This window comes from Salmo salar, chromosome ssa28 (assembly GCF_905237065.1).
Source record: "Salmo salar chromosome ssa28, Ssal_v3.1, whole genome shotgun sequence".
NCBI classification, from domain to species: domain Eukaryota; kingdom Metazoa; phylum Chordata; class Actinopteri; order Salmoniformes; family Salmonidae; genus Salmo; species Salmo salar.
In genome coordinates, this window is record NC_059469.1 from 10,058,566 (window position 1) to 10,082,311 (window position 23,746).

Genomic DNA, 23,746 nt, shown 5'->3' on the forward strand with positions numbered 1-23,746 from the left:
ATGACAACTTTGCACACTCTTGGCATTCTCTCAACCAGCTTCACCTGGAATGCTTTTCCAACAGTCTTGAAGGAGTTCCCACATATGCTGAGCACTTGATGGCTGCTTTTCCTTCACTCTGAGGTACGACTCATCCCAAACTATCTCAATTTGGTTGAGGTTGGGGGATTGTAGAGGCCAGGTCATCTGATGCAACACTCCATCACTCTCCTTGGTAAAATAGCCCTTACACAGCCTGGAGGTACAAGCATTTCACTACACTCGCAATAACATCTAACAACCATGTGTATGTGACCAATGCAGTTTGATTTGATTTGTTGGGTCGTTGTCCTGTTGAAAAACAAATTATAGACCCACTAAGACCAAACCAGATTCGATGGCGTATCGCTGCAGAATGCTGTGGTAGCCATGCTGGTTAAGTGTGCCTCAAATTCTAAATAAATCACAGACAGTGTCACCAGCAAAGCACCCTCACACCATAACACCTCCTCCTCCATGCTTCACGGTGGGAAACACACATGCGGAGATCATCCGTTCACCCACACCGCATCTCACAAAGACATGGCGGTTGGAACCAAAAATCTCCAATTTGGATTCAAGGACAAATTTCCACCAGTCTAATGTCCATTGCTCGTGTTTCTTCGCCCAAGCAAGTCTCTTCTTCTTATTGGTGTCCTTTAGTAGTGGTTTCTTTGCAGCAATTCGACCATGAAGGCCTGATTCACACAGTCTCCTCTGAACAGTTGATGTTGAGATGTATCTGTTACTTGAAATCTGTGAAGCATTCATTTGAGCTGCCATTTCTGAGGCTGGTAACTCAAATTAACTTATCTTCTGCAGCAGAGGTAACTCTGGGTCTTCCATTCCTGTGGCAGTGCTCATGAGAGCCAGATTCATCATAGTGCTTGATGGTTTTTGCGACTGCACTTTTCCATATTGACTGACCTCCATGTCTTAAAGTAATGATGGACTGTCGTTTCTCTTTGCTTATTTGAGCTGTTCTTGTCATAATATGGACTTGTTCTTTTACCAAATACGGCTATCTTCTGTATCCCTCCACCTTATCACAACACAACTGATTGGCCCAAACACATTAAGAAGGAAATAAATTCCACAAATGAACTTTTTTGTGCAAAGCTGTCATCAAGGCAAAGGGTGGCTATTTGAAGGATCTCAAATATATAATATATTTTGATTTGTTTAACACTTTTTTGGTTACTACATGTGTTATTTCATAGTTGACATGTCTCACTATTATTCTACAATGTAGAAAATAGTAAAAATAAAGAAAAACCCTTGAATGAGTAGGTGTTCTAAAACATTAGAGCGGTAGTGTACGTACATTTCATCTGTAGACAATTTCCAGATCCGTGTCAGTGGATGTGTGGGTTTCATTAAAGTTCCTCCTCCTCTTCTGTAGAGGTGGAGCTCAGCCCTAGTCCAGCATACCCTTGGGTAAAAGAGATTATCCACACACGCAATAAAGACTACATGCTTGGACATGCTTGAACACGCTTTGGTAGACAGCAAGAGAGAAATAGCATTAGAGAGGATTCTTCTGGTTAGAGGTCTGTGTAGGACTGATTTCTTCATCCCGCTCCCGACCGCACCCGCCGCTTTTCATATCACTCCCGCTGGCTTTCTGTCCGACACCCACCCGCTCCCGCAAGAACTGGTCGTAAACCCAAACCGCAGTCCCGCAATGTTATTTTAGGCGTAGGCTATGTGACACAGCTAGCGTGCCAGCCATGGTCCAAGCAATGTTTTTCCATATAGCCAATATCAAAATGTGCAAAAATAAACGCAGAAATAGGTATAATAATATGGGGCAACAATATTTTTTTCAATGCACTGCAGTAAACTTTAGCCTAATTAATATTTAGGAAGTTCATTTCCTTGAAAGATAACTTCCCTGTGCTTTTCTGCCCATGCATAGTCTACTCTTATTTAATTGAGACCACCCGTGCACCTGATCTCGCACGTATGGCTACTGAACTTGAAGCAGCAACAATGATGAGAGAGGACACTTGCACTCTGACCGCCCGCTCCCACCCGCTCCCAAATCTCTGTCGGGACCTGCGGGTCCCACCAAGGCAGTAAAGCTGCTGTAAAATGGTGTGCTGCTATAGTACCGTGATGGGCTGCAGTGACTGGAATTGTCTATGGTTCTGAACAGTGTGGGGCTGTAAGGGAGTGGTGGTGCACAGCGTGGCGTTCTAGTGAGTGGTGCTGTGGGGCTATCAATGGTGGTGAGCAGTTTATTATCTAGGGACAGGTGAGTAGTTTTACCTGTCCCCCTATCACTCTCCTTCCCATGATGGATCTGTGTGTATGTGTGCGTGCGTGCGTGTAAAAGTGATCCTCCAAAAAAGTCTCTTGATTTCCTCTCCTGTAACTCCATGTCACTAACTCCTCCTAATCACTGCCCACTGAAGTAGATAGAGGAGACAGACATTAGCTCTTATTAATATCTCTCCACTGAAGATTAGTCCTGAAAAAAATTGTACTGACCACCATTGTGTGATACCATGTAAGTCCCTATTTCAGGACATGAAAAGAGAAGTCAGGGATTTTCTATTACAGAACCTTATCAGACTCTTAGCTCTTAGCCAAGAGATTAGTATGGTTAATTATTTCTTTCTGCTTGGGGGAGAAAAAAAAAAGTTTTTGGAAATCCAGCTTCCTGTTTTAGTCCAATGAAGAGAATTGGGGAAAAATAAAAACTTGAATTATAGAGCTAAAAGCTGCCTTTAGCCCAAATCTTTGTTCCAGGCTTTTTCCCAGAAGACCTGTATGTACGTACATTTGACCTATAGACAATTTCAAGACCTGGGTCAGATCTGTGTCAGTGTATCTGTAGGTTTAATTAAAGTTCTATAGAGGTGGAGCTCAGCCAAAGACCAGCATGACCCTGGGTAATAAAGCCTACATGCTTGAACATGCTTTTGTTGATAGCAAGAGAGAAAGTGCATGTTTACGGAGGATTCTTCAGGCCACCAAGGGAGTTAAGCTGCTCTGAATTGGTGTGCTGCTATAGTGTGGGGCTGCAGTGACTGGAGCTTTGAGTGGATCTGTCCATGGTTCTGACAAGCGTGGCATTTTAGGAAATGGAGCTGCCCATGGTTCTGAATAGCATGGCGCTGTATGAAATGGAGCTGTCCATGGTTCTGAAGAGTGTGGCACTGTAGGGAGTGGTGCTGAGCAGTGGTGCTGTGCAAGCCACAAACCCTGTGGTACCAGGATCTCTCTCCCTCAAAACGATAATGTTTGTTATTGGGCCCCAGTGGCCCTTGTTGGCAACCGGCAGGTTAAATATGCAGACCCGGTGTGTAAGTGTGTGTGTGTGCGTGTGTGTTTGTGTGTGTGTGAGAGAGTGTATGTGAGAGTGCCTGCGTGCCTGTGTGTGTGTGTGCGCGCGCGCTTGCTTGCTTATGTCCCTGTGCATGTGCGTGTGTGTGTCTCTCTCTACACTAGCCGCCAGGTTGTATATCCAGGTCCATTAACAACGTGACAGGAGGGGTTAGCTTGATGGACATGTTTATTGTTCCTCTGACAAGCCAAGCTAATGAGCCCCACAGAGCAGTGCTATAGGCCGGCAGCATTACACTATCATCAGAGGACGAACACCAACATCACCTACTGTCACTGGCCATTTAGAGTGGGGCCACGCACACGCACACACACACACACACACACACACACACACACACACACACACACACACACACACACACACACACACACACACACACACACACACACACACACACACACACACACACACAGCCCATTTCATGCTTTCCTTATTATGGAGGTGTTTAATACCTGCGGTATTTACCTTTGGCATGATGGCAGGCCAATGATTTGCCGTCCCCTCCGCTTACCGTCAGCTAGTGGCGCCAGCGCTAGCTCCGTTAGCCATAGTGATACAGCTGATAAAAGCAGTCTATTGATGATCTGGACTAATGTGTGTGTGTGAAAGTAAAGGCACTGGCTGGCTAATGGGTTAGCTGTCAGTGTACTGCCGTCAGAGTACTGCTACTCATTCATGTCCTTCACTCCCCCTACATCCTCAGATGTTCCTTAAGAGTTCAATTTGTATTGAATATTGAATAAAGGTTGCCATAGAAAAATGCCTAGATGTGCTGTACAACATCAGATACATTTCAATTCATGTAGTGCTGCAACAAGATCTCACAGTTTTACAGATTTGACTTCAGATTTGGACATTTAACCAGTTTTCTCCTAATGTCAAATTTCGTTGATCCAAACATAACATTTCTAAGTGTAGGTTTTTGATAGGAATAAAACATGAAGTTTAGACATTTATTCTGACCGGTCAAGTTAAGGGCAGGGTTTTCTCTGCATCAAAAAGGGTCAATGTTGGCAAGGGGCATGGCAATGTGCGGTCAGCGTTGCTGAATTTAAAAAAAAATTCAATTAGGCCTCCATTTATTTTATTTTATTATTAATTGTAACATTTTTAAGCCAATTTCCTGCAATTCTCAGAATTTTTCCATGGAGCTGAGATACATTTTTGTTGCTTTAAAGCTAATTTCCTGCAATTTTGCACATTTTGCCATGGAAGCTGAGAGAACATTTAGCAATTTTTTTTATACTTTCCTGCAATTCTATGCATTTTGCCATGTGTTCTTTGGCTCAAACTTAATAACAAAATAAATACTGTTAAATCATTGTTTTTGGACTGTTCAATCCCCCTGACTGTTTAGCTTTTATTTTGGTGATTGTTAGCTCTCAATGATTATACTATTACATAATATGTAGGCCCATTGTCTTTTCTACATACTTTATATTTGATTTTAGTCGTTTATACTGGAAGCTTTTTTACATACATTTTTGGACGTAGACAGTTTGGACAAACAAATCCCTGAAGGGTTAATGTTTGGGAAAGGGGAAAAAAATTAAATACATTTCAGTACCTACCAGAAAAGTATCTTTGTCTGTGTTTTAACTCGCTGTTTTCTGAGTCACCTGGTGACTGCACTGGTGACAGGATTTCAATATTGTATTCCTCCTGTGGCACCCGGTCAGGATTTGAACACGTCTCGTTCTGTTCAGAACAGCAACTAAACTTCTCCGCGAAATGTCCTCCATCTTGTGAGCAGGATGGGGAGCAGAGAGAGGCGGTGTTTCAAGTGGAGAGCCAGAGGAATTTTGACATTCTCTTTAATGCTACTCCCAGACATTCATTACCATAACGGTTCTTGCATAATGGTTCTTTGCAGTTCAGAAAAGGGTTCTTTCCTCTTTTAGTGATAACTAAAATGTATTTAGGGGTGTGGTTTGCTCAAAGCTCTTTTTGTGAAACAATGAGTAAGTGTCATTCCAGTTTATCTAATCTGTTGTGTTTTGCGATTACATGTTAAATGTGACTATGGACAGTGACAGTGTCTTGTGAAAGACTCAAGTACAGTATGGCCTTGTATCAATTGAGAACTGTTGCCAAAATCAGTGGTTCTCAATTCTATCCTTGACTCCCAGCTGTTCCAGAGTTAGAACACCTAATTCAACATGTCAATTTAAACAATAATAACACCTATGGAATTTTAACAATATAATATGGCTAACCAGAATAAAAACCTCTGAATGGTTCTTCGAAAGGATATACAAAGAACCTTTGACATGAACGAAGGTTCTTTATAGAACCATTCTTCATAAAGGGCCTATAATCATTCTATATAGCACCAAAAAGGGTTGTAACCATAGCGTAAACCCTTTTTGGTGCTATATAGAACCTTAGGAAGGGTGATTTATAGTACTATACAGGTTCCATTTAGAACCGTATGAGCATGATTCTTTATAGAACCTTCAAAAAAAAGGTTCCATATAGCCCCAAAAAGGGATCTGCTATGGTGTTACGACCATTGAAGTGATTGTAATGACTTGTCAAATACAGCACAAGCATGTAATGGCTATAATGGGCTCAATGGAATACGTTGTCTTTCCGTTGAATCAATAAGAACGGTAAAGCTTAGTCTGGGATGTATCTCATCTTCTCGACACTTACATCAAAAGAAAGAGAAGAAGGATAACATTATTTTGATGGGTGTTAATTTTTTGTGGAATTGAAAAAGGTTATCATTTAATACAGTTGAAATGAGATGCACAGAAATGAAAGTAACTTCCAGAAATGAGCACTCGGATTATAGTGATATTATGTCTGATTTCACATACAATGTATAGTATGTATAGATAGGTGTAATATAGAGCCAAGCATGTTGATTTTCAATCCCAGGATATCCTGCTATTGACAAACTTGAATTATGCAACAGAACATGACAACAACAGTTATTAATGAGGCAGTTCAGACAGCACCGGTGAGTGCAGGTAGGTTAGACAGAGCAAGTTATTGGTGGTTGCAGCCCTGTTCCACCCCTTTATGTTAATTTATTAATATATGCAAAACACACCCATCATATTTATGCAAATTAGACACATATCATTTTCTTTATTGTTTAACACAAAACTATACCTGATCATTAGAAAATGTATATATGCATTCTAAGAAAATAAAAGTGAAATTTGATAATAAATTGTAAACACGAATTCCCACCAAAATCCCTGAAATCTATTCATTATTTGTCCCTGCCAGTAAAATGTTTTATCTGCTATAATTCAGTAAATATCTGATAGATTTAAACAATTCTAAAAGTTTGGAGTATCTTCATCCATTATCCAACTGCATTTAGTAGAATAAAAAATAAATACTTTTAACAATTTTGATGAAAGTTGGCACTGTATAAATGATGTCTGTGTGGGCATAGTCTCTGTGTATGTCTTTACCTACAGCACCATCCTCTAATGCACTCTCCTCCAGGCAGGGCTTTACTGGTTTCTGTTGTCCATGGTAGAGGAGGTCATTAAAGTAGGGTCTAATTGTGTAGTGTGTCTCCTCTCAGACCCCCGAGGCCCAGAGCTCTGCACTGATCTCTACCCTCCTCAACCCCAAATAAACCCACCAGGACAGTCCAGAATAACCCTGTTCCTTCCAGGGCTGCTGCTTGTCACCTTAACTAGCCTGCATACACAGCTGAGAAACGACACTAAGTACATGTTATCTATTGGTGGATAGGTGGTGGTTTACAGGTGGGCTGATTGGTGATTAGCTGACTGAAGAAGGAAAGGAAGGAGGGAGAGCAGAGGAGGGAAGGAGGGAAGAAGTGAGGGTGAGAGGAAATGATTGTATGGTAGTATGGAAGGAAATGAAGCACGGAAGGATTATATGCCTAGCTATATGATCATATGAGTTAATTATCGAATCAACTGTCATGAAATCCTATTATTCTCTCCATACCAAAATCACACATACAGGATCAAAGAATAAAAGCACAGGGCTCTGTGATTCCTTATACAGCTATTGAATAATGAATGATAAAGCTCATAAAGCTAATTTCTGAAGATAAGTCCGCATTTACGTAGGTTATCCCTGGCCAAATCTTCATTCAATCATGTTCAGTCGTCTGAAAAAGGTAAAGTTATCGACAGGTCCTAGAGAACTGGCCTACACACCCCCTCTCCCTCCACACATCACAGCACCTACAGTATGTTCCATCCAGCGGCTAAAGGCCAGCTCATATATATCCCTGTCCTCTTTTACAGCTCGCCAATAAGAAATGAAAGTGAGGTTAACATGCGGCAACAGACGGCCTGATATATGGGAGGTAGGGGCTATAGGAAGGCAGCGAAGCCAGTGAAGGGCCCTGTTGGGCTATTGACACGGCTGCTTGTGCCTATGTCTAAGGGTGTCGGGTGTCCCCTGCCCTGGTAGCCACTTTCAGGGATCTATCAAGGCCTAATAATTACGTGTACATTTATGACAGGGGCCAAGGATTCAATGGATCGATCACGTACACTCATTCCACACATGGATTTCCTGTCATTTCTCGGAAGGATTTAGCATCTGGAGCGTGGTTGCCACCCACTTTCTCCCCCTCTCTCCCTCTCTCATCCTCCCTCTCTGAGTCTCAGAGGAAAGACATTAGTGCCAATTCAATAGTACCTTAAACAAGAGATGACTCTCCAATTCTCTAATGTATTTTTATTGTGTCGTTTTTCCCTCTTCCCCCTCCTGGCCTTTTTGCAGGCTGGAGTAATTTGGTTTTGACAGCAGGGGTGGGTTGTAGTGTGCTTTTGTGTGTGTAGTATATTGGACAGCAGGTGGTTTCGTTGTCTGGTGAAAGATGGCTGGGCTGCAGAGTGTAGTGGAAATGCTCATATTTAATTCACATCATGCTAAACCGCTCTTTCAGACAAACTACAGAAGTTTCACTAAACACTGTCCAGTCCGAGTCCATAGGGTGTTCAGTGAGTTGAGCAGGTGCAGGAGAAGCCGTTTCAATGAACCACTCTGGGGTTGTACATGGGCTTTAGCTCAGCCAACGCTGCCAATGCGGTCTTGTCAGCCAGCACTGTCTTGATTCACACATAAGTCCTGGGTTTGATACTTGAATGCTCTTACGGTTATAGTTGTGCCTTGGGCTGTGACGGTCATGGAATTTTGGATGACGGTTATTGGTCAGCCTAATGACCACGGTCACCGTTATAATCGTTTAAATTGCAACAACAACAAAAAACTGGAGGAAGGGGGGTGTTACCGAGGCAACCAAAGACTCGTTTGCCACAACACTTTGCTTGTTTCAGCAATTAGCAACACCGTTTCATCATGTAAAGAAAGAGTCCATGTAACCGCAGAAAAAGGACTCAACCACACAAATGCCCGACCGTCCATCTTCAGTCAGCTGTTTGTTCCACAAACAAAACAAACCCCGGTTAAGACTGTTATTTTATTTTCATGACGGTCTTCATCCATAATCGCCTGTTACACAACTACACTGTAATTGTGCCAGCCCTAGTTGTGCCACCATTAATAACATGTCAACCCTCCACCACTCTCCTCTTTCCAAGTTTCTGAACATGACGACATGACGACAGTGACCAACAGCTGCTGTACTGTATGTTTGGAAACTTTCCAAGATACACATGGAAAGTGGATTATGCCTCAGAATGAAGTTCCCTTTCACCATGAGACATCAAAAATGTCAAATTCAGCACCACCTTTTTCCAAAGAGATGAGGAGAATCATAGCCATGATGTATTGCTGCTCTACCAGACATGATAGTGAGCAATGTGAGTGGTCCCTCGAGGGCAGTGGTTACCAACCAATTGATTGTGATCGACTGGTCGATCTCCCAAGACATTCCTGGTTGATCACCAAACATTTCTGTAAAAAACCCAACGCTAAAGCTTTTTTAAAATGTTGCGCTGTTTGCGGTAGGTGCACTTCATTCAGCAGCCCTTGTGCCGGGAAGCCAAGGTGTTCCCATTTTGAACTATTTCATGTGTCTGAAGGTACAACTCTGCCTACACGGCAAGCCCAGACACCAAATCAATTGCAGCTATAGGCCTACAGCTGGCCAATCAGATATCTCAGATCACTGTCTGCACAGTTTCCTCGAGCTGTTAACTCGAACGCACAGCAAAGTTGATACTGAGATTTAAAAACTTGAACAACCATGACTAGAGAGAGACTCAATGAATACAGCAGAGCTGCTGTTTTTATGTGTAAGTTCATGTTTAAATTGTTATTCACTGTCAACACTTTGTCAACACCTTTATAAGCCATAAAATGTGTGTTCTCCCTACTTCCACTCACGCTACAACCAGCACTGCAGCTGCAATGAATGAGTAGCAAAGTGTTTCGATAAGCTTGTGTTGTAATTATTGGAGCCTTGAGTCTTTTTTAATATCGGGGAATATTTCACTTTCTCTAGTCATAGGAGTAAGAACATGAATTGGTGTATGAGGCAGAAATAATGCAGTGCGACTTGAGTTTCGTCATCAGTTGGAAGACTGTGTTCTCTTTTCCTTAGCGGAGAGAAGGAAGGCAGAGGGGCGGGTGAGAGGCAGCCTCACCGCTGCTCCCTCCCCTCAGACTGATCATCAGATGTAGGCCATCAGTCCAGCAAAAATAAAAAGGAGCAAATTATTATGCTCACTTAGCTGTGCCTCACAAGTAATATCACAACTTGTCTATTACCAGTGTGGTCATATACCTAATAAAAAAATGTATACAGTTGATGTCGGAAGTTTACATACACTTAGGTTGGAGTCAATTAAACACATTTTTCAACCACTCCACCAATTTCTTATTAACTTCTTGCGGATCATTGGGACGCTAGCGTCCCATCTGGCCAACATCCAGTGAAATTGTAGAGCGCGAAATTCAAATTAAATGACTATAAATATTTAACTTTCATGAAATCACAAGTGCAATACATCAAAATAAAGTTTAACTTGTTGTTAATCCAGCCGCCGTGTCAGATTTCAAAAAGGCTTTACCGCGAAAGCAAACCATGCGATTATCTGAGGACAGCGCCCAGCACAGAAATGCATAACAAATCATTTTCAACCAACGAGTTGCGACACGAAAGTCAGAAATAGTGATATAATATATGCCTTAACTTTGAAGATCTTCTTCTGTTGGCACTCCAAAAGGTCACAGTTACATTACAAATGGTCCTTTTGTTCGATAAAGTCCTTCTTTATATCCATAAAAACTCAGTTTAGCTGGCGCGCTTCAGTCAATAATCCACTCGGTTTCCCTCCTTCAAAATGCATACAAAATGAATCCCAAACGTTACCAATAAACTTATCCAAATAAGTCAATCAACGTTTATAATCAATCCTTAGATACCCTAATACGCAAATAAACGATACAATTTAAGACAAAGAATCGTTATTGTCTTTCCCGGAGATAAACAAAAAGAACACGCTCTATCGGCCATACGCTTGGAAACACTACAGCCAAAATGGGAGCCACTTAGAAAAACTACATCTTCTCCCTCATTTTACCAAAAACCAGCCTGAAACTCTTTCTAAAGACTGTTGACATCTAGTGGAAGCCCTAGGAACTGCAATCGGGGACGATTTCGCCCTATTATAAAAGTGCCAGCCATTGAAATCAGTGGTATGCTGATTTTTTTATTTTTTATGGTTTGTCCTCGGGGTTTCGCCTGCCATTTCAGTTCTGTTATACTCACAGACATTATTTTAACAGTTTTAGAAACTTTAGAGTGTTTTATATCCAAATTTTTATGCAATTATATGCATATCCTAGCTTCTGGGCCTGAGTAGCAGACAGTTTACTTTGGGCACGCTTTTCATCCGGACATCAAAATACCGCCCCCTATCCCAAAGAAGTTAACAAACTATAGTTTTGGCAAATCGGTTAGGAAACCTACTGTGTGCATGACACAAGTCATTTTTCCAACAATTGTTTACAGACAGATTATTTCACTTATAACTTACTGTATCACAGTTCGAGTGTGTCAGAAGTTTACATACACTAAGTTGACTGTGCCTTTAACTTCTTACATCTAGGCGTTCCGCCAGCGGAACCCCTAGCCAACAGCCAATGGGATCGCATGGCGCGAAATACAAAATCAACTAAAATACCACAATTCAATTTTCTCAAACATACGACTATTTTACACCATTTGAAAGATAAACCTCTCCTGAATCCAACCACGTTGTCCGATTTCAAAAAGGCTTTACAGCGAAAGCAAAACATTAGATTATGTTAGGATACCACCACAGCAAAAAAAACAACAACACAGCCATTTTCCTAGCAAGGACACCCATTTTCCAAGCAAGGTTAGCCATCCAAAAGCACAAAACCAGCTAAAATTATGCACTAACCTTTGACGATCTTCATCAGATGACACTCCTAGGACATTGTGTTCACCCCAAAATTTCCGGTGAATGGGCACCATCATTTACAGAAATACTCATCATAAACGTTGACAAAATATATAACAATTAATAAAAGAAGTATAGATGACCTATTCCTTTATGCAACCGCTTTGTCAGATTTCAAAAGAACTTTACGGAGAAAGCACATTGTTCAATATTCTGAGTACTGAGCCCCAAGCTATTCAGTTAGCCATCCAGACTTTTTTTGCATCCACAAAAAGCTGAAATATGTTAAAAATATTATCTTACCTTTGCTGATCTTTGGCTGAATGCACTCGGAAGCTCTCCCACTTCCACAAGAAATGTTCATTTGTTCGATAAAGTCCATAATTTATGTCGAAATAAATCCGTTTTGATGGCGCGTCCAGATCACCATTCCAAAATGCATCTATCCACCGTCGACGAAAAGTTATAAAGTTCCCTCAGCGTTTGTAGAAACATGTCGAACCATGTTCAAAATCAATCTTTAGGGTGTTTTTAACGTAGAATTCCGATAATATTCCAACCGGACAATAGCAGATTCATTACAGAAGAAAAATAAAAATGGCTAGCCCTACGTGAGTGCGCACGAGATAAGTCAATGACACCAGGTCGACCACTTACTGTTCCGGGTATTATTCAATCAAATGGTATTGTAGACGCCTCAAACAAGGTTCTAATGACGGTTGACATCTAGTGGAAGCCTTAGGAAGTGCAATATACATCACAGACACTGTAGTTTAGATAGAACATCATTTGAAATGACTACAACCATGTGAGGTCAAACTTCCTGGTTGGATTTTTCTCAGGTTTTTGCCTGCCATATGAGTTCTGTTATACTCACAGACATCATTCAAACAGTTTTAGAAACTTCAGAGTGGTTTCTATACAAATCTACTAATAATATGCATATCCTACCTTCTGAGTCTGAGTAGGAGGCAGTTTAATTTGGGTACGTTTTTCATCCTGCCGTGAAAATACTGCCCCCTATACTCAACAGGTTAAACAGCTTGGAAGATTCATGGCTTTAGAAGCTTCTGATAGGCTAATTGACATCATTTGAGTCAATTAGAGGTGTACCTGTGGTTGTATTTCATGGCCTACCTTCAAACTCAGTGCGTCTTTGATTGACATCACGGGAAAATGAAAAGAAATCAGCCAAGACCTCAGAAAAATAAATGTAGACCTCCACAAGTCTGGTTCATCCTTGGGAGCAATTTCCAAACACCTGAATGTACCATGTTCATCTGTACAAACAATATTACTCAAGTATAAACACCATGGGACCACGCAGCCGTCATACCGCTCAAGAAGGAGACGCGTTCTGTCTCCTAGAGATGAACGTACTTTGGTGCGAAAAGTGCAAATCAATCCCAGAACAACAGCAAAGGACCTTGTGAAGATGCTGGAGAAAACAGGTACAAAAGTACCTATATCCACAGTAAAATGAGTCCTATATCAACATAACCTGAAAGGCTGCTCAGCAAGGAAGAAGCCACCGCTCCAAAACCACCATAAAAAAGCCAGACTAAGGTTTGCAACTGCACATGGGCACAAAGATTGTACTTTTGGAGAAATGTCCTCTGGTCTGATGAAACAAAAATAGAACTGTTTGCCCATAATGACCATCGTTATGTTTGGAGGAAAAAGGGGGAGGCTTGCAAGCCAAAGAACACCATCCCAACCGTGAAGCATGGGGGTGGCAGCATCATGTTGTGGGGGTGCTTTGCTGCAGGAGGGACTGGTGCACTTCACAAAGTAGATGGCATCATGAGGCAGGAAAATGATGTGGCTATATTGAAGCAACATCTCAAGACATCAGTAAGGAAGTTAAAGCTTGGTCGCAAATGGGTCTTCCAAATGGACAATGACCCCAAGCATACTTCCAAAGTTGTGGCAAAATGGCTTAAAACCTGTTAGGGCTAGGGGGCAGCATTGACACGGCTGGATAAAAAACATACCCGATTTAATCTGGTTACCACTCCTACTCAGTAACTAGAATATGCATATACTTATTACATATGGATAGAAAACACCCTAAATTTTCTAAAACTGTTTGAATGGTGTCTGTGAGTATAACAGAACTCAAATGGCAGGTCAAAACCTGAGAGATTCCTTTACAGGAAGTGGCCTGTCTGACCATTTCTGGAACTTCTTTGCCATCTCTATCATTTACTAAGGATCTCTGCTCTAACGTGACACTTCCCACGTCTTCCATAGGCTCTCATAGCCCGGGAAAAAGAGAATGTCGTCATTCCAGCCCCAGGCTGAAACACATTATCGCCTTTCTCAAGTGGCCCATCAAGAGACACTAGCTTATGCGCGTGACCCCGACCGCCCCCGCCTTTGGGATTTTTTTCCTCTGTTTGCCGAAAAGGAGATTCCCTGTCGGAATATTATCGCTTTTCTACGAGAAAAATGACGTAAAAATTGATTTTAAACAGCGGTTGACATGCTTCGACGTACGGCAATGGAATACTTTGAATTTTATTGTCAGGAATTGCGCCAAGCGCGACACTTCTTTACTATTTCGGATAGTGTCTGGAACGCATACGAACAAAACGCCGCTATTCGGATATAACGATGGATTATTTTGGACCAAACCAACATTTGTTATTGAAGTAGACGTCCTGGGTGTGCATTCTGACGAAGACAACAAAAGGTAATGACATTTTTATAATAGTAAATATGATTATGGTGAGTGCTAAACTTGCCGGGTGTCTAAATAGCGAGCCCGTGATGCCTGGGCTATGTACTTAGAATATTGCAAAATGTGCTTTCACCAAAAAGCTATTTTAAAATCGGACATATCGAGTGCATAGAGGAGGTCTGTATCTATAATTCTTAAAATAATTGTTATGCTTTTTGTGAACGTTTATCGTGAGTAATTTAGTAAAATGTTAGCGAATTCCCCGTAAGTTTGCGGGGGTATGCTAGTTCTGAACGTCACATGCTAATGTAAAAAGCTGGTTTTTGATATAAATATGAACTTGATTGAACAAAACATGCATGTATTGTATAACATAATGTCCTAGGGTTGTCATCTGATGAAGATCATCAAAGGTGAGTGCTGCATTTAGCTGTCTTCTGGGTTTTGGTGACATTATATGCTGGCTTGAAAAATGGGTGTCTGATTATTTCTGGCTTGGTACTCTGCTGACATAATCTAATGTTTTGCTTTCGTTGTAAAGCCTTTTTGAAATCGGACAGTGTGGTTAGATTAACGAGAGTCTTATCTTTAAATGGCTGTAAAATAGTCATATGTTTGAGAAATTGAAGTAATAGGATTTTGAAGATTTTGAAAATCGCGCCACAGGCTGGCAGTGGATGTTACGTAGGTGGGACGAATTCGTCCCGCCGGTCCCATAGAGGTTAAGGACATCAAAGTCAAGGTATTGGAGTGGCCATCACAAAACTCTGACCTCAATCCTATAGAAAATGTGTTGGCAGAACTGAAAAGGCGTGTGCGAGCGAGGAGGCCTACAAACCTGACTCAGTTACACCAGCTCTGTCAGGAGGAATGGGCCAAAATTCCCCCATCTTATTGTGGGAAGCTTGTGGAAGGCTACCCGAAACGTTTGACCCAAGTTAAACAAAGGAAATGCTACCAAATACCAATTGAGTGTATGTAATCTTCTGACCAACTGGTAATGGGATGAAATAAATAAATGCTGAAATAAATCATTCTTTCTACTATTACTCTGACATTTCACATTCTCTAAAATAAAGTGGTGATCCTAACTGACCAAAGACAGGGAATTTTTACTAGGATTAAATGTCAGGAATCATTTAAAACTGAGTTTAAATGTATTTGGCTCAGGTGTATGTAAGCTTCCGACTGTTTATACATTCAAAATGATCTGATAAGAACAAAACGTTGGCAGGGAAATTCAAGCATAGCCAATATGCAGCGATAATGTATTGGGCCTATAATCTACTGCACAAACCTCATTGCTTCAGATCTGTTTTCAATTGGTTATTGTTGCATAGGCTTAAGATCTCAACTTACATTTTGACTCAGAAAGTGTTCTTGACTTAAAAAGGGTTGGTGACCACTGCTCTAGGGTTAGAAATGCTGACTCGACTTCATATTTCTGTACTTAACAGCGAGAGTCATCTTTGATCCGCCACATTTGCAAATTATCTTGGAGGTGTTATTGAAATATACTATGTGGACACCTGCTTGTCAAACATCTCATTCCAAAATCATGAGCATTAATATGGAGTTGATCCCCCCTTTGCTGCATTAACAGCCTCCACTCTTCTGGGAAGGCTTTCTACTAGATGTTGTAATATTGCTGCGGGGACATGCTTCCATTCAGCCACTAGAACATTAGGGAGGTCGGCACTGATGTTGGGCGATTAGGCCTGGCTCGCAGACGACGTTCCAATTCATCCCAAAGGTGTTCGATGGGGTTGAGGTCAGGGCTCTGTGCAGGCCACACCGATCTCGGCAAACCTTCCAAATAGTGGAATTCACAGAGTAAAAACTATATTTCTACTTCCTTGTGGAGTTCCTTATGTGATTCTAAACGGAATCCTGGTTGTGATTCTAAGCGGAAATGTGTTAATCCGTGTGAAATGCTAGAAATGATGAAGACATCCTTCCCTCTGCAGAGGATGAGAGTTCCTGTCGTCAGTGGCCAAGTCTTATATAAGACACCAGTGGGGAGAAATAGAAAGAGATAGCAAGGGAGAGGGAGATATGTAGAGAGAGAGAGAGGGAGAGGGAGATTAATATAGAGATAGCACTTTCCCAGTAGTGTCATCCACTCACTGTGTCACTGTGTCCTGCCAGTCTTACAGCAGTGCTATCTGATGATGCTAGAGTTTGCTAACTTTGTTCTGATTAAGCCTGGATGATGTAACTGCTCATTTCCATTTGCTGCTTGGGGTTCTTCTGGGTGACCTACATACATCCTCAAAAAGTTCTACAGCTGCACCATTGAGAGCATCTTGGCTGGCTGCATCACTGCTTGCCTTGGAATGGCAACAGCATTGCCTTCGATCGTATGGCGCTACAGAGGGTGGTACAGACAGCCCAGTACACCACTGGGGCCGAACTTCCTGCCATCCAGGACCTCTATATCAGGCGGTGTGAAAGGAAGGTCCGGAATTTTTTTGACAATGAGGCCCTTTATCTACTTCCCCATAGTCAGATGAACTTGTGGATACCATTTTATGTCTCTGCTTGCGGTTTTAAGGAAGTAGCTAACTAGCGCTGTCATAACTGCTAAATAGTATTAGCGCAATAACTGGAAGTTTATGGGGATCTGCTAGCATGCTAGTTAGCTAGTTAGCATTTGCTCATGAAACTACCTCTAATTTCCTTCATACTGGACTCAGAGCCATGCAAACGGTATCCATACGGTCATCTGACTCTGGCGAAGTTGCCAAAATCACCAAATATCCCTTTAACGACTCTAGTCACCCAAGATATAGACTGTTCTCTCTGCTTCCGCACGGCAAGCGTTACCGGTGCATCAAGTCTGACACCAACAGGCTCCTGAACGGCTTCTATCCCCAAGCCATAAGACTGCTAAATAGCCAACAAAATGGCTCCACAGACTATCTGAGTTGACCCTAGATTTTTTGCACTGACTCTATGCACACTCCCAGGACTCTACATACAGGACGCACAGACAGACAGACAGACAGACAGACAGACAGACAGACAGACACTTAATTTACTTACACAAACATAACATGCACACACATTTATACTGACACTACACACACACACACACACACACACACACACACACACACACACACACACACAAACACATACATTCATCATATACAATATGCTGCTGCTACTCTGTATATCATACATCATGATAGCTAGTGACCTTACACCTGTATTGTACATATCTATCTCTACCACTCCAGTATCCCTCCACATTGTATAGTGAGGGAAAAAAGTATTTGATCCCAATGCTTATTTTGTACGTTTGCCCACTGACAAAGAAATGATCAGTCTATAATTTTAATGGTAGGTTTATTTGAACAGTGAGAGACAGAATAACATCCAAAAAATCCAGAAAAATGCATGTCCAAAATGTTATAAATTGATTTGCATTTAATGAGGGAAATAAGTATTTGACCCCCTCTCAATCAGAAAGATTTCTGGCTCCCAGGTGTCTTTTATACAGGTAACGAGCTGAGATTAGGAGCACACTCTTAAAGGGAGTGCTCCTAATCTCAGTTTGTTACCTGTATAAAATACACCTGTCCACAGAAGCAATCAATCAGTCAGATTCCAAACTCTCCACCATGGCCAAGACCAAAGAGCTCTCCAAGGATGTCAGGGACAAGATTGTAGACCTACACAAGGCTGGAATGGGTTACAAGACCATCGCCAAGCAACTTGGTGAGAAGGTGACAACAGTTGGTGCAATTATTCACAAATGGAAGAAACACAAAAGAACTGTCAATCTCCCTCGGCCTGGGGCTCGATGCAAGATCTCACCTCGTGGAGTTGCAATGATCATGAGAACGGTGAGGAATCAGCCCAGAACTACACGGGAGGATCTTGTCAATGATCTCAAGGCAGCTGGGACCATAGTCACCAAGAAAACAATTGGTAACACACTACGCTGTGAAGGACTGAAATCCTGCAGAGCTCGCAAGGTCCCCCTGCTCAAGAAAGTACATTTGCATGCCCATCTGAAGTTTGCCAATGAACATCTGAATGATTCAGAGGACAACTGGGTAAAAGTGTTGTGGTAAGATGAGACCAAAATGGAGCTCTTTGGCATCAACTCAACTTGCCGTGTTTGGAGGAGGAGGAATGCTGCCTATGACCCCAAGAACACCATCCCCACCGTAAAACATGGAGGTGGAAACATTATGCTTTGGGGGACAGGACAACTTCACCGCATCAAAGGGACGATGGACGGGGCCATGTACCATCAAATCTTGGGTGAGAACCTCCTTCCCTCAGCCAGGGCATTGAAAATGGGTCGTATATAGGTATTCCAGCATGACAATGACCCAAAACACACGGCCAGGGCAACAAAAGAGTGGCTCAAGAAGAAGCACATTAAGGTCTTGGAGTGGCCTAGCCAGTCTCCAGACCTTAATCTCATAAAAAATCTTTGGAAGGATCTGAAGGTTCGAGTTGCCAAACGTCAGCCTCAAAACCTTAATGACTTGGAGAAGATCTGCAAAGAAGAGTGGGACAAAATCCCTCCTGAGATGTGTGCAAACCTGGTGGCCAACTACAAGAAACATCTGACCTCTGTGATTGCCAACAAGGGTTTTGCCACCAAGTACTAAGTCGTGTTTTGCAGAGGGGTCAAATACTTATTTCCCTCATTAAAATGCAAATCAATTTATAACATTTTTGACATGCGTTTTTCTGGATTTTTTTGTTGTTATTCTGTCTCTCACTGTTCAAATAAACCTACCATTAAAATTATAAATTGATAATTTCTTTGTGAGTGGGCAAACGTACAACATCAGCAGGGGATCAAATACTTTTTTCCCCTCACTGTAAATATGGTATTGGAACTGACCCTGTATATAGCTTCTTACTTTCTCGTGTTCTTCTTATTTGAATTTGTCAATATTTTGTTCTACTTTGTTTTTTTCTGTACATTACATTTACATTTGAGTCATTTAGCAGACGCTCTTATCCAGAGCGACTTACAGTAGTGAATGCATACATTTCATTTCATACATTTTTTTTTCTTTGCTGGAATCGAACCCACACCATGCTCTACCAACTGAGCTACAGGGAAGGCTATATAGATATTGATTTCTGCATTGGGTTTAGAGCTTGCAAGAAAGGCATTTCACTGTACTTGTGCACGTAACATTAAAAATTGGAACTTGATAGTTCAAACACGACTGTGTGTGTTTGTTTGTGTTTGTGTGTTTTTGTGTGTGTCTTTGTGTGTGTGTGTACTAACTTATCGTGTCCCTATTACATGTGTAATCTATGTTCTCCCATAGGACCGATAATTTACTTCACAGCCCCATAGAGTAGTCCTAACAAAGACACAACAAAACCCTCCTTAGCCGCTCTTATCTCTTTAGCAACACATGCTAACCGTTTTGTGTTGCACCTCTTTGTATTTCAATACCATTGTTTACACATGCTAACCGCTTCTGACCCATTGCATCGCCATCATTAGCAACACATGCTAACCGTTTTGTCTCTACTTCTTTGTGTGTTGCAGTGCCGTCATTCTGGGGGCTAGTGAACTCAGCTTGGAACCTGTGCTCCGTGGGGAAGAGGCAGTCTCCCGTCAACATCGAGACCAGCCACATGATCTTTGACCCCTTCCTCACCCCCATCCGGCTCAACACGGGAGGACGCAAGGTAAACAAACACTCAACAATGGTACTCTCAGAGTGTGAGTCCGAAATGGCACCCTATTCCCTATATAGTGCATAACTCTGGTCAAAAGTAGTGCTTTACATCCAGAATAGGGTGGTATTTCAGACCCAGCATTATTGTCTGGGGTGATGGATGTCGCTGCATTGTCGGTTCCTCACTGCTTTGTTTGGGAAGCCTCGAGTTTGTGGGACTATTGTGTGGTTCTATAATGCTGTTGTATGGTTTGTTAGGCAACTAGCCATGTACAGATCTCTGATCAATGTTGCTGGCTTAAACGCTTCACTTTTTTATCCCGGTGAACAAAGTCGGTTGTTTGTCACAGTTTCGTTTTTTACAGAGACAGATGGCATTGGATCTATGGAATCAACTCTACATTGGTTGGATATTACCATAATACATATTGGTTCACACACACAACACAAACACAGTAATGTGTTACTGGAATAGAGGCCTATACAGGACAAAATAGATATTTTATATGAAATCCGTTGTGAAGGAGAACCACAAAACAGCATAAACATATACACACATACACACACACATATGAATTAGCCACATACATGTATTTTCATTTTATTTTATTTATTTCACCTTTATTTAACCAGGTTGGCCAGTTGAGAACAAGTTCTCATTAACAACTGCGACCTGGCCAAGATAAAGCAAAGCAGTGCGACAAAAACAACAACACATAGTTACACATAAACAAACGTACAGTCAATAACACAATACAGTGATCGGTAAGCTGCTCTGACAGCTGATGCTTAAAGTTAGAGAGGGAGATATAAGACTCCAGCTTCAGTGATTTTTGCAATTCGTTCCAGTCATTGGCAGCAGAGATCTAGAAGGAAAGGCGGCCAAAGGATGTGTTGGCTTTGGGGATGATCAGTGAAATATACCTGCTGGAGCGCGTGCTACGGGTCTGTGTTGCTATGGTGACCAGTGAGCTGAGATAAGGTGGGGCTTTACCTAGCAAAGACTTATAGATGACCTGGAGTCAGTGGGTCCGACGACGAATATGTAGTGAGGGCCAGCCAACGAGAGCAATCAGGTCGCAGTGGTGGATAGTATATGGGGCATTGGTGACAAAACGGATGGCACTGTGATAGACTACATCCAGTTTGCTGAGTAGAGAGTTGGAGGCTATTTTGTAAATGGCATCGCCGAAGTCAAGGATGGGTAGGATAGTTAGTTTTACGAGGGTATGTTTGGCAGCATGAGTGAAGGAGGCTTTGTTGCAAAATAGGAAGCCGATTCTAGATTTCATTTTGGATTGGAGATGCTTGATGTGAGTCTGGAAGGAGAGTTTACAGTCTAACCAGACACCTACAGTAGGTATTTGTAGTTGTCCCCATATTCTCGGTCAGAACCATCCAGAGTAGTGATGCTAGTCGGGCGGGAGGGTGCGAGCAGCAATTGGTTGAAGAGCATGCCACGGAAGGAGTGTTGTATGGCGTTGAAGCTCGTTTTGGAGGTTTGTTAGCACAGTGTCCAAAGAAGGGTCTGATGTATACAAAATAGTGTCGTCTGCGTAGAGGTGGATCAGAGAATCACCAGCAGCAAGAGCAACATCATTGATAAATACAGAGAAAAGAGTACGCCCAAGAATTGAACCCTGTGGCACCCCAATAGAGACTGCCACAGGTCCGGACAACAGGCCCTCCGATTTGACACACTGAACTCTGTCTGAGAAGTAGTTGGTAAACCAGGTGAGGAGGTCATTTGAGAAGCCAAGGCTATTGAGTCTGCCGATAAGAATGCGGTGAATGACAGAGTCGAAAGCCTTGGCCAGGTCGATGAAGACGGCTGCACAGTACTGTCTTTTATCGATGGCGGTTATGATATCGTTTAGGACCTTGAGCGTGGCTGAGGTGCACCCATGACCAGCTCCGAAACCAGATTGCATAGTGGAGAAGGTACGGTGGTTCGGTGATCTGTTTGTTAATTTGGCTCTCGAAGATTTTAGAAAGGCAGGGCAGGATGGATATAGGTCTATAACAGTTTAGGTCTAGAGTGTTTCCCCCTTTGAAGAGGGGGATGACCGCAGCAGCTTTCCAATCTTTGGGGATCTCAGACGATACGAAATAGAGGTTGAATAGACTAGTAATAGGGGTTGCAACAATTTTGGCGGATAATTTTATAAAGAGAGGGTCTAGATTGTTTAGCCCAGCTGATTTGTAGGATTTCCAGATTTTGCAGCTCTTTCAGAACAACAGCTGTCTGGATTTGGGTGAAGGAGAAGGAGAAGTGGGGGGGGGGCTTGGGCAAGTTGTTGCAGGGGGTGCTGAGATGTTGGCCGGGGTAGGGGTAGTCAGGTGGAAAGCATGGCCAGCCGTAGAAAAATGTATTCTCGATTATCGTAGATTTATCGGTGGTGACAGTGTTTCCTATCCCCAGTGCAGTGGGCAGCTGGGAGGAGGTGCTCTTATTCTCCATGGACTTTACAGTGTCCCAAAACTTTTGGGAATTAGTGCAACAGGAAACAAATTTCTGTTTGAAAAAGCTAGCCTTGGCTCTCCTAACTGACTGAGTATATTGGTTCCCGATGTACCTGAAAAGTTGCATATCGCGGGGACTATTCGATGCTAATGCAGAACGCCACAGGATGTTTTTGTGCTGGTCCAGAGCAGTCAAGTCTAGGGTGAACCAAGGGCTTTATCTGTTCTTAGTTCTACATTTTTTGAATGGGGCATGCTTATTTAACCTCTATGGGCTAGGTGGGACGCTAGCGTGCCACCCGTGGTGCACTCCATCAACAGCAGGTGCATTTCAAGAGCGGCAAATTTGAATCCAAATAAATGTCAAAATTCAAATTTTTCAAACATACAACTATTTTACACCCTTTGAAAGATAAACATCTCCTTAATCTAACCACGTTTTACGATTTCAAAAAGATTTTACGGCGAAAGCATAAATTTAGAGTATGTTAGGACAGTACATTTACAAGAGTTGTGTGTAATGTTTTGTCGATTCAAAGACAGGGTCACCAAAACCATAAAACCAGCTAAAATGATGCACTAACCTTTTACAATCTCCATCAGATGACACTCCTAGGACATTATGTTAGACAATGCATGCATTTTTAGTTCTATCAAGTTCATATTTATATCCAAAAACAGCGTTTTACTATGGCATTGATGTTGAGGAAATCGTTTCCCTCCAATAACCGGCAGTCAAGTCAGCGTCACAAATTAAATAATTAAAATTAGAAAACATTGGTAAAATATTATATTGTCATTTAAAGAATTATAGATTTACATCTCTTGAACGCAATCAACTTGCCAGATTTAAAAATAACCTTACTGGGAAATCACACTTTGCAATAATCTGAGCACTGCGCCCAGAAAAATACGCGTTGCGATACAGACTAGACGTCATGTTGGGGAGATCTAAAATCGAAAATACTATGTAAATAATCCATTACCTTTGATTCTCTTCATCAGATGTCACTTCCAGGTATCACAGGTCCATAACGAATGTAGTTTTGTTCAAAAAAGCTCATCATTTATGTCCAAAAATCTCCATCTTGTTAGCACATGATCTAAGCCAGCCGGACTTCTCGTCATGAACGAGGGGAAAAAATATATTTACGTTCGTTCAAACATGTCAAACGTTGTATAGCATAAATCATTAGGGCCTTTTTAACCAGAA

The 23,746-nt window shown here is 41.9% G+C and overlaps 1 protein-coding gene across 5 annotated transcripts in view; it reads left to right on the forward strand.

Annotated features, from left to right (window-relative positions):
• The window catches only part of ca10a (carbonic anhydrase Xa), a 324,255-nt gene that overhangs the window by 135,589 nt on the left and 164,920 nt on the right, over nucleotides 1–23,746 (forward strand). For all 5 annotated transcript variants that reach the window (XM_045710258.1, XM_045710260.1, XM_045710261.1 and 2 more), the window contains one exon: nucleotides 19,938–20,080. In XM_045710258.1, coding sequence (XP_045566214.1) covers nucleotides 19,938–20,080 — 143 coding nt within the window. The remainder of the gene's footprint in view (nucleotides 1–19,937; nucleotides 20,081–23,746) is intronic.